Source organism: Staurois parvus, unplaced genomic scaffold, assembly GCF_062004578.1.
Source record: "Staurois parvus isolate SC_StPar_1 unplaced genomic scaffold, SC_StPar_1.0 ptg001288l, whole genome shotgun sequence".
In the NCBI taxonomy this organism is placed as follows: Eukaryota; Metazoa; Chordata; class Amphibia; order Anura; family Ranidae; genus Staurois; species Staurois parvus.
Genome location: NW_028319084.1, coordinates 11,371 through 23,438, shown reverse-complemented (window position 1 = coordinate 23,438; position 12,068 = coordinate 11,371). Strand labels below are relative to the sequence as shown.

The 12,068-nt window shown below is 50.6% G+C and overlaps 1 protein-coding gene across 1 annotated transcript; it reads right to left on the bottom strand.

Moving 5' to 3' along the window:
- Positions 1-296: 296 nt before the first annotated feature.
- YIPF3 (Yip1 domain family member 3) lies at positions 297-12,040 on the bottom strand. The gene is made up of 9 exons (XM_089660910.1): positions 11,886-12,040; positions 11,292-11,501; positions 8,672-8,778; positions 8,242-8,287; positions 8,064-8,156; positions 1,914-2,045; positions 1,612-1,725; positions 1,402-1,525; positions 297-1,009 (listed from the first exon to the last, which is right to left on the bottom strand). The coding sequence occupies exons 1-9, from the start codon at positions 11,943-11,945 to the stop codon at positions 882-884; spliced, it is 1,014 nt and encodes a 337-aa protein (XP_089517036.1). The 5' UTR covers positions 11,946-12,040; the 3' UTR covers positions 297-881.
- Positions 12,041-12,068: the final 28 nt, after the last annotated feature.

The following is a 12,068-nucleotide window of genomic DNA, read 5'->3' as shown; positions in this document are numbered from 1 at the left end:
ATGGGTGATGCAATGGCCATTTAAAGTCTCCTGTGGAAGGGTGACAACCAGGGGCGGATTGACAACTCATGGGGCCCCCGGGGATTGGGGATCATGGGGCCCCTGTGTCCTTGCCCAAACTCAAAAAAGCCTATCAGAAAGGTACCAGGGGCACAACATGGGGCCCCTACTGACTCTGGGCCCTCGGGCGATGCCCGAGTTTCCAAATGGTCAGTCCGCCCCTGGTGACAACGCAGAACAACTAGGAGACAGGAACAGAACGTTGTCATCCTACAAAAGGTTGCTTGAACAAGGACTTTCAGGGAGGATCACTGGGAATTATTTATTAGACGATTGAAATTAACGCTTTATATAACATTACCAATTTATATAAAATGAACTAACCTTTCCCAAACTGAGGTGGGCCCTAACCCCTGGAGGAATGGAAGACTCAGGGGTCACACCGCTCTAAATTTATTATGAAGCCTAAAATAATCGATGAAGATTTCATCAGACAATGAGAACCAACTATACAAAGGAATTGGTGGCTTTGGTGGAATTCTGTACATGAGTAGAGGTGGATTCTCTAGCCAGACAGCCAATAGCTTCCAGAAATCACTTCCTGTAAACTTGCCATCATCAACGCTCAGGCTGCTGAGGGAGGGGCTGACCAAACATTATAACAGCATCTTAAAATAAAATTAGTGTATCAGGAGAGGGGGTATGTGACCCTTTACAGAGATCCAGTCCAAAAGAAGAACCCAGCAAACCCAACTGGGCACCGTTCAGAGGAAATAATCCTTGGAACCCTCATACCATCTCTAGAAGATACGTGCCCTACAAGGGTCAGTCTTTGAGGAAGTCCTTTGTATCTGCATCACTTCCTGTCATGTGACCTGCGATCAGCCAGACTCGGCGGGCAAGGCCTGGAGGGTCACATTCAGAACCGAGTTGGTGCCCAAGGACAAATCACGAGCGACTCTTTGGAAAGGGGGTGGCATGTTCTGTCCGTCCAGTGTGTCCAGGATACCTGGTAAGGAGAGGGCATGGGGGGTGAGCAGGCACAGGAAATATTACAAATAGGAATCAGAATTTTTCTACAACCCCCCCCCCCCCCAGTGACTCCACCCACAATACCAATCAAGCCCTGTCCTTCCAACTGGATGCTCCTAAGCTCCCAGGATGTAGAATAGAACTCGGCCAGAGCACAAAAGTAAAATCCTGGCCACACGTGGATGATAGCTGTACAACTGCAAGACTGAAAAGAGGTCCGGAGTTCAGATTTAATATGTGACCTCTCTGAGGTGAAGCCTGAACACTCTACGTCTTTCATTTCCATATGACAGGTCCACTTTAGCTCATATTGTCTCTACGCCAACAGAAGCCATACCAGACCCCTCGGCATACAGACGATGTCCTTACCTTCCACCACCTTGTGATAGGCGAAGTGCAGGTAGAGGAGGAACAACATGTGCAGAGCGGCTATAAAGCCACAGAGGATCAGGCGCTGCGTTTGACCGACTGTGCGTGAGAGCAAAACCGCCACCTGCAAGATGACAAGGGAACAGCGTCAAATTAGATCACAGTGATAGAGAGGGGATACGAACTGCTCCCCATGGGGACATTACTCACCATGCGCAGGGTAGATAGGCCACCGATCACCAACCAGAAGATGTAGAAGAGAGAGTGGAAATGAATGTTGTAGGTGATGAAAAGGACGATGCAGTGTCCGAAGAGGCCATAACCCTGCAAGAGAAGAGGGTCACACTGAGTGCCCATAACACAGGATTCCCAGAGCACTATGGCTTATCTAAATAGACAGCACAGCATTAGGAACCTGCTTTTAATCACTCTCTCTGAAACATCGTCTTATTTACTTAGCGCTTTCTGAAAATGCAAGTGCAAAATCTTATTACTGGAATACTAGTACTCACCAGCAGAGAGAGGGTCTGCAGCATGGTGATCTGAGAGTTACACAAATAGGCAACAAAATAAATGAAGGATGAAACTCCAAGCCAATATCCGAAGCAAGTCCCAATGGCGGTGCCCATGAGTGTGCCCTCCACCTGTGTGCCAAAGAATAAACTCTTCATTAAATCAGCCTCCATCTTCTACCAAATCTTCCATCCTATCCCATACCACACCCTCCATCACCAACCAAACCCTTCATCCTGACCTGTACTGCACACCCTGTACCACATTCACTATCCCATCCCATACCAAACTCTCCATCCTATACAGCATCCTCCATCTCCAACCAAACTCTTCATCCTATACCGCACCCACCATCCCCAACAAAACTCTCCATCCTAGACCACATCCTCCATCTCCAACCAAACTCTTCATCCTATACCACATCCGCCTTCCCCAACCAAACTCTCCATCCTATACCACATCCGCCTTCCCCAACCAAACTCTCCATCCTATACCACATCCGCCATCCCCAACCAAACTCTCCATCCTATACCATATCTGCCATCCCCAACCAAACTCTCCATTCTATACTGCATCCACCATCCCCAACCAAACTCTCCATAGTATACCACATCCGCCATCCCCAACAAAACTCTCCATCCTATACCTCATCTGCCATCCCCAACAAAACTCTCCATCCTATACCTCATCTGCCATCCCCAACAAAACTCTCCATCCTATACCTCATCTGCCATCCCCAACAAAACTCTCCATCCTATACCGCATCCGCCATCCCAAACCAAACTCTCCATCCTATACCGCATCCACCATCCCCAACCAAACTCTCTATCCTATACCACATCCACCATCCTATCCATTACTGCACCTTCCCGCTTCTACAAAACTCTCCATCCTATACCGCATCAGCCATCCCAAACCAAACTCTCTGTCCTATACCTCATCTGCCATCCCCAACAAAACTCTCCATCCTATACCGCATCCACCATCCCCAACCAAACTCTCTATCCTATACCGCATCCTCCATCCTATCCATTACTGCACCTTCCTGCTTCTACAAAACTCTCCATCCTATACCGCATCAGCCATCCCCAACAAAACTCTCCATCCTATACCTCATCCATCATCCACAACCAAATTCTCCATCCTATGTCTCATCCGCCATCCACAATCAAATTCTCCATTCCTTACTGCATCCGCCATCCCCAACCAAACTCTCAATCCTATACTGCATCCACCATCCCCAACCAAACTCTCCATTCTATACCGCATCCACTATCCTATCCATTACTGCATCCACCATCCCCAACCAAACTCTCCATTCTATACCGCATCCACTATCCAAAACAAAACTCTCCATCCTATCCATTACTGCCCCTTCCAACTTCTACTAAACTCTCCATTCTCTACAACATCCCCCATTCCCAACCAAATTCTCCATCCTATACCGCATCCACCACCCCAAATCAAACTCTCTATCCTATACCGCACCTCATCCACCCCCAACCAAACTCTCCATCCAAAACCACATCCGCCACCCCCAGCCAAACTCTCCATCTTATCTAATACTGGACCCTATATCACCAACCAAACCCTTCATTCTGAACCAAACTGTACATCCTATACCTCATCTACCATATCCTATACTGTGTCCACCATCCTATCCATTACTGCACCTTCCATCTTCAACCAAACTCTCCATCCTATACCTCATCTGCCATCCCCAACAAAACTCTCCATCCTATACCTCATCTGCCATCCCCAACAAAACTCTCCATCCTATACCGCATCCGCCATCCCAAACCAAACTCTCCATCCTATACCGCATCCACCATCCCCAACCAAACTCTCTATCCTATACCACATCCACCATCCTATCCATTACTGCACCTTCCCGCTTCTACAAAACTCTCCATCCTATACCGCATCAGCCATCCCAAACCAAACTCTCTGTCCTATACCTCATCTGCCATCCCCAACAAAACTCTCCATCCTATACCGCATCCACCATCCCCAACCAAACTCTCTATCCTATACCGCATCCTCCATCCTATCCATTACTGCACCTTCCTGCTTCTACAAAACTCTCCATCCTATACCGCATCAGCCATCCCCAACAAAACTCTCCATCCTATACCTCATCCATCATCCACAACCAAATTCTCCATCCTATCTCTCATCCGCCATCCACAATCAAATTCTCCATTCCTTACTGCATCCGCCATCCCCAACCAAACTCTCAATCCTATACTGCATCCACCATCCCCAACCAAACTCTCCATTCTATACCGCATCCACTATCCTATCCATTACTGCATCCACCATCCCCAACCAAACTCTCCATCCTATACCTCATCTGCCATCCCCAACAAAACTCTCCATCCTATACCTCATCTGCCATCCCCAACAAAACTCTCCATCCTATACCGCATCCGCCATCCCAAACCAAACTCTCCATCCTATACCGCATCCACCATCCCCAACCAAACTCTCTATCCTATACCACTTCCACCATCCTATCCATTACTGCACCTTCCCGCTTCTACAAAACTCTCCATCCTATACCGCATCAGCCATCCCAAACCAAACTCTCTGTCCTATACCTCATCTGCCATCCCCAACAAAACTCTCCATCCTATACCGCATCCACCATCCCCAACCAAACTCTCTATCCTATACCGCATCCTCCATCCTATCCATTACTGCACCTTCCTGCTTCTACAAAACTCTCCATCCTATACCGCATCTGCCATCCCCAACAAAACTCTCCATCCTATACCTCATCTGCCATCCCCAACAAAACTCTCCATCCTATACCGCATCCGCCATCCCAAACCAAACTCTCCATCCTATACCGCATCCACCATCCCCAACCAAACTCTCTATCCTATACCACATCCACCATCCTATCCATTACTGCACCTTCCCGCTTCTACAAAACTCTCCATCCTATACCGCATCAGCCATCCCAAACCAAACTCTCTGTCCTATACCTCATCTGCCATCCCCAACAAAACTCTCCATCCTATACCGCATCCACCATCCCCAACCAAACTCTCTATCCTATACCGCATCCTCCATCCTATCCATTACTGCACCTTCCTGCTTCTACAAAACTCTCCATCCTATACCGCATCAGCCATCCCCAACAAAACTCTCCATCCTATACCTCATCCATCATCCACAACCAAATTCTCCATCCTATGTCTCATCCGCCATCCACAATCAAATTCTCCATTCCTTACTGCATCCGCCATCCCCAACCAAACTCTCAATCCTATACTGCATCCACCATCCCCAACCAAACTCTCCATTCTATACCGCATCCACTATCCTATCCATTACTGCATCCACCATCCCCAACCAAACTCTCCATTCTATACCGCATCCACTATCCAAAACAAAACTCTCCATCCTATCCATTACTGCCCCTTCCAACTTCTACTAAACTCTCCATTCTCTACAACATCCCCCATTCCCAACCAAATTCTCCATCCTATACCGCATCCACCACCCCAAATCAAACTCTCTATCCTATACCGCACCTCATCCACCCCCAACCAAACTCTCCATCCAAAACCACATCCGCCACCCCCAGCCAAACTCTCCATCTTATCTAATACTGGACCCTATATCACCAACCAAACCCTTCATTCTGAACCAAACTGTACATCCTATACCTCATCTACCATATCCTATACTGTGTCCACCATCCTATCCATTACTGCACCTTCCATCTTCAACCAAACTCTCCATCCTATACCTCATCTGCCATCCCCAACAAAACTCTCCATCCTATACCTCATCTGCCATCCCCAACAAAACTCTCCATCCTATACCGCATCCGCCATCCCAAACCAAACTCTCCATCCTATACCGCATCCACCATCCCCAACCAAACTCTCTATCCTATACCACATCCACCATCCTATCCATTACTGCACCTTCCCGCTTCTACAAAACTCTCCATCCTATACCGCATCAGCCATCCCAAACCAAACTCTCTGTCCTATACCTCATCTGCCATCCCCAACAAAACTCTCCATCCTATACCGCATCCACCATCCCCAACCAAACTCTCTATCCTATACCGCATCCTCCATCCTATCCATTACTGCACCTTCCTGCTTCTACAAAACTCTCCATCCTATACCGCATCAGCCATCCCCAACAAAACTCTCCATCCTATACCTCATCCATCATCCACAACCAAATTCTCCATCCTATGTCTCATCCGCCATCCACAATCAAATTCTCCATTCCTTACTGCATCCGCCATCCCCAACCAAACTCTCAATCCTATACTGCATCCACCATCCCCAACCAAACTCTCCATTCTATACCGCATCCACTATCCTATCCATTACTGCATCCACCATCCCCAACCAAACTCTCCATCCTATACCTCATCTGCCATCCCCAACAAAACTCTCCATCCTATACCTCATCTGCCATCCCCAACAAAACTCTCCATCCTATACCGCATCCGCCATCCCAAACCAAACTCTCCATCCTATACCGCATCCACCATCCCCAACCAAACTCTCTATCCTATACCACTTCCACCATCCTATCCATTACTGCACCTTCCCGCTTCTACAAAACTCTCCATCCTATACCGCATCAGCCATCCCAAACCAAACTCTCTGTCCTATACCTCATCTGCCATCCCCAACAAAACTCTCCATCCTATACCGCATCCACCATCCCCAACCAAACTCTCTATCCTATACCGCATCCTCCATCCTATCCATTACTGCACCTTCCTGCTTCTACAAAACTCTCCATCCTATACCGCATCAGCCATCCCCAACAAAACTCTCCATCCTATACCTCATCCATCATCCACAACCAAATTCTCCATCCTATGTCTCATCCGCCATCCACAATCAAATTCTCCATTCCTTACTGCATCCGCCATCCCCAACCAAACTCTCAATCTTATACTGCATCCACCATCCCCAACCAAACTCTCCATTCTATACCGCATCCACTATCCTATCCATTACTGCATCCACCATCCCCAACCAAACTCTCCATTCTATACCGCATCCACTATCCAAAACAAAACTCTCCATCCTATCCATTACTGCCCCTTCCAACTTCTACTAAACTCTCCATTCTCTACAACATCCCCCATTCCCAACCAAATTCTCCATCCTATACCGCATCCACCACCCCAAATCAAACTCTCTATCCTATACCGCACCTCATCCACCCCCAACCAAACTCTCCATCCAAAACCACATCCGCCACCCCCAGCCAAACTCTCCATCTTATCTAATACTGGACCCTATATCACCAACCAAACCCTTCATTCTGAACCAAACTGTACATCCTATACCTCATCTACCATATCCTATACTGTGTCCACCATCCTATCCATTACTGCACCTTCCATCTTCAACCAAACTCTCCATCCTATCCCGCATCGTCCATCCTCAACAAACCTCTCCATACTATACAGCTTCTGCCATACTATTCCATACTGCATCCACTTTCCCCAGCTATGTCTCCATCCTATACCACATCCACCATTCTATCCTATCCCACAGCCTTCACCCCCAACAAAACTCTTCATCCTATACCACATCAACCATCCCATCCCACACCCTTCACCCTTACCCATACTGCACTCCCTGTACCACATCTACCATCTCATCCCTTCCTTCATCTACCATACTCTACACCCTTTACCCCATCCATTATCCTATACCATACCACATCCTCCTATACCATACCACATCCTCCACCCCCAACCAAACCCTTCAATCTAAACAGCATCCACCATCATATACCATACTGCATCCACCATTCCCAACCATCCCTTCATCCTATACCACATCTAGCATTCTATCCCATACTGCAAACTCCACCTAAACCAAACTCTCCATCCACTACTACATCCGCCATCCCCAACCAAACTCTTCATCCTGAACTGTACCCAACGTCCTGCACAACATCAGTCATCCCATCCCGCACCCACCATCCCCAACCAAACTCTCCATCCTATATCACATTCACAAATCTATCCAATACCATACCCTTGATCCCCAACCAACCCTTTCATCCTGAACTGTAGCTCACATTCTGTACCACATCCATTATTTGATAACGCACCCCCCAACCCCTCATTGCCCTTTTCCCCTTACAATGACTGTTCCAGATGATTTCATGCCATGAAGCAGAATGGCCACCATGGTAAACACCAGCATGAGGGGTCCGTACAGCTCTCCAGCAATTTTCTGCAGACAGAAGAAGGAGCCATGAGACCTTTTTTTCTGAACCAGATCGGGGGTAGATTAGTCATGACTGGACTGTCATACACACCTGTGGGAAGTTGATCATCTTTACGGGAATCATTGACTCCAGCAGCCTGGGAAAGGGAAATAGGAAGAGATGTTATGCTGGTGTCATCACAGGGGGTCCTCAAAACTCTATAGGGGGAACTTACATCATATTTACATTTCACTAAATTACATAAGAACATTTGATCCAATATTGTAAATACAGTTCTTAGTATAGAAAATGCCATTGGAAATTTCCGGCAAATGCGAGGGAATGGCCAGTACAACACCATAACTACCTCGATGTGCTGTGTGAGAATAATACCGCCCCCGTGTGCAACAATAATAATCCTACCTCTCTCTGCACAGTACTCAGTACTCTACATGTGACTGTACTGGAGGTGTGAGATCATTATATCCTCCAATCCTCAGACTATGATCCTCTGTCACCCCACTATGGGGGTCACACTCACCGGTTCCGGACCTGCATGGGCTCCACATCAAAGTATGGGCGCAGGATGTCTATGTTGGCGTAAAGATTAAAGGCCTTGGAGGCCTGCCGCTTCCCCGCCTGCCACATCTGAGGGAGAAAAAGAGAGGGTGACCCCGACTGCATAGACAGCAGGCAATGAGAGGAGTGGGCAGGTCACCTACCCCACACACTGAGGTTGGTTAGAAGTAAGGTCTAGGAGAGAGGGTGAGGAGAAATGGGTGGGTAGTTCGGACACGGAGGACAGTGGGTAAGGAGGGGTAGGGTGGGTAACCCAGACTTGGAGGACAGTGGGTGAGGAGGGTAGGGAGGGAAACCAGGCAGGCAGACAGTGGGTGAGGAGAAGTAGGGTGGGTAACCAGGCCAGGTGGACAGTGGTTGAGGAAAATATGGGTGGGTAACCTGGACTCAGAGGACAGGGGGAAATAGGAAAAAGAGGTGGGTGAAAATTAGTGGAGTGGGTAACCAGGCCAGGTGGACAGGGGTGAGAAGTAGGGTGGGTAACCAGGAAGATGGAGAGTGGGTGAGGAGAAGTAGGGAGGGTAACCAGGAAGGTGGAGAGTGGGTGAGGAGAAGTAGGGTGGGTAACCAGGCTGAGTGGACGGTGGGTGAGGAGAAGTAGGGTGGGTAACCAGGCTGGGTGGACGGTGGGTGAGGAGAAGTAGTGTGGGTAACCAGGCTGGGTGGACGGTGGGTGAGGAGAAGTAGGGTGGGTAACTAGGAAAGGTGAACAGTGGGTGAGGAGAAGTAGGGTGGGTAACCAGGCAGGCGGACAGTGGGTGAGGAAAAGATGGGTGGGTAACCAGGCCAGGTGGACAGTGAGTGAGGAAAAGATGGGTGGGTAACCTGGACTCAGAGTACAGGGGGAAATAGGAAAAAGAGGTGGGTGAAAATGAGTGGAGTGGGTAACCAGGCCAGGTGGACAGGGGTGAGAAGTAGGGTGGGTAACCAGGAAGATGGAGAGTGGGTGAGGAGAAGTAGGGTGGGTAACCAGGCTGGGTGGACAGTGGGAGAGGAGAAGTAGGGTGGGTAACCAGGAAGATGGAGAGTGGGTGAGGAGAAGTAGGGTGGGTAACCAGGCTGGGTGGACGGTGGGTGAGAAGTAGGGTGGGTAACCAGGCTGGGTGGACGGTGGGTGAGGAGAAGTAGGGTGGGTAACCAGGAAAGGTGAACAGTGGGTGAGGAGAAGTAGGGTGGGTAACCAGGCCAGGTAGATGGTGGGTGAGGAGAAGTAGGGTGGGTAACCAGGCCAGGTGGACAGTGGGTGAGGAGAAGTAGGGTGGGTAACCAGGCCAGGTGGACGGTGGGTGAGGAGAAGTAGGGTGGGTAACCAGGCCAGGTGGACGGTGGGTGAGGAGAAGTAGGGTGGGTAACCAGGCCAGGTGGACGGTGTGTGAGGAGAAGTAGGGTAGGTAACCAGGCCAGGTGGACAGTGGGTGAGAAGTAGGGTGGGTTACCAGGAAGGTGGAGAGTGGGTGAGGAGAAGTAGGGTGGGTAACCAGGCCAGGTGGACGGTGTGTGAGGAGAAGTAGGGTGGGTAACCAGGCCAGGTGGACAGTGGGTGAGGAGAAGTAGGGTGGGTAACCAGGCCAGGTGGACGGTGGGTGAGGAGAAGTAGGGTGGGTAACCAGGCCAGGTGGACGGTGTGTGAGGAGAAGTAGGGTAGGTAACCAGGCCAGGTGGACAGTGGGTGAGAAGTAGGGTGGGTTACCAGGAAGGTGGAGAGTGGGTGAGGAGAAGTAGGGTGGGTAACCAGGTCAGGTGGACGGTGGGTTAGGAGAAGTAGGGTGGGTAACCAGGCTGGGTGGACAGTGGGTGAGAAGCAGGGTGGGTTACCAGGAAGGTGGAGAGTGGGTGAGGAGAAGTAGGGTGGGTAACCAGGCTGGGTGGACGGTGGGTGAGGAGAAGTAGGGTGGGTAACCAGGCCGGGTGGACAGTGGGTGAGGAGAAGTAGGGTGGGTAACCAGGTCAGGTGGACGGTGGGTGAGGAGAAGTAGGGTGGGTAACCAGGTCAGGTGGACGGTGGGTGAGGAGAAGTAGGGTGGGTAACCAGGCTGGGTGGATGGTGGGTGAGGAGAAGTAGGGTGGGTTACCAGGAAGGTGGAGAGTGGGTGAGGAGAAGTAGGGTGGGTAACCAGGTCAGGTGGACGGTGGGTGAGGAGAAGTAGGGTGGGTAACCAGGCCGGGTGGACAGTGGGTGAGGAGAAGTAGGGTGGGTAACTAGGTCAGGTGGACGGTGGGTGAGGAGAAGTAGGGTGGGTAACCAGGCTGGGTGGACAGTGGGTGAGGAGAAGTAGGGTGGGTAACCAGGCTGGGTGGACAGTGGGTGAGAAGCAGGGTGGGTTACCAGGAATGTGGAGAGTGGGTGAGGAGAAGTAGGGTGGGTAACCAGGTCAGGTGGACGGTGGGTGAGGAGAAGTAGGGTGGGTAACCAGGTCAGGTGGACGGTGGGTGAGGAGAAGTAGGGTGGGTAACCAGGCTGGGTGGACGGTGGGTGAGGAGGGTAGGGAGGGTAACCAGGCTGGGTGGACGGTGGGTGAGGAGAAGTAGGGTGGGTAACCAGGCCAGGTGGTAATGTACAGGACCCAGGAGCTGACACTCACCTCATCGGCCACTTGTCGCCCCAGCTGACCCTTTATCCCCTTCATGCCCAGGAAAGCTCCGTCCTCATCGCCCTCCTCAGGGACTCCGTCTGCTTCCCCCTCCTCCTCGTCCTCCTTCATCCTCTGGTGGATCTCCCCCATGTCCTCAAAGCTGGAGCCCGATGTGTCATCCATGTTCTCCATGTCAATCACCGCAGCCCCGCCCCCGGTCTGCAAGAAAAAATACTTGTTATTAAGTGTGGAATGGAGGAACCAAGGTGGGGGGGTCAGGGGTCACCTACATGTCAGGAGGAGGGGGGATCAGTATGGGGGAGGGGTTAGATATGAAGGAGACCCCCACTTGGTCAGGTATAATAGTGGGGGGAATATGGGGGGGGCGGTTCATTGGTGGCAGGAAGGTGAAGGGGGGGTCAGTATTGGGGGATCGGATATGAAAGGAGACCCTTAGAGGTGGGGGAGGGGTCAGTATTGGGGCTCATATGGCGAGTAGTATGGGGGGGGGGGTCTCCTGTACTGGGGGGTCAGTATTCTGTGATACTGGAGGACAATGAAGGTGAAGGGGTAGTGCGGGCTAGGCCGGTATTTGGGGGTCACCTGCACATCGTCCTGGAAGCCCCCCCAGTCTGGAAGGTTTCTGCCCCCCGGAGCCGCCATTCTGCCCCTCTCGGGGTATCTCCGATACTCTTCCTGACACCCGGAAGTAAACAGGAGACGTGGAGGGGCGGAGCCGTAAGCTGAAGCTCCCCGGTAATGGATGTAATGGGCGGGGCCCGACAG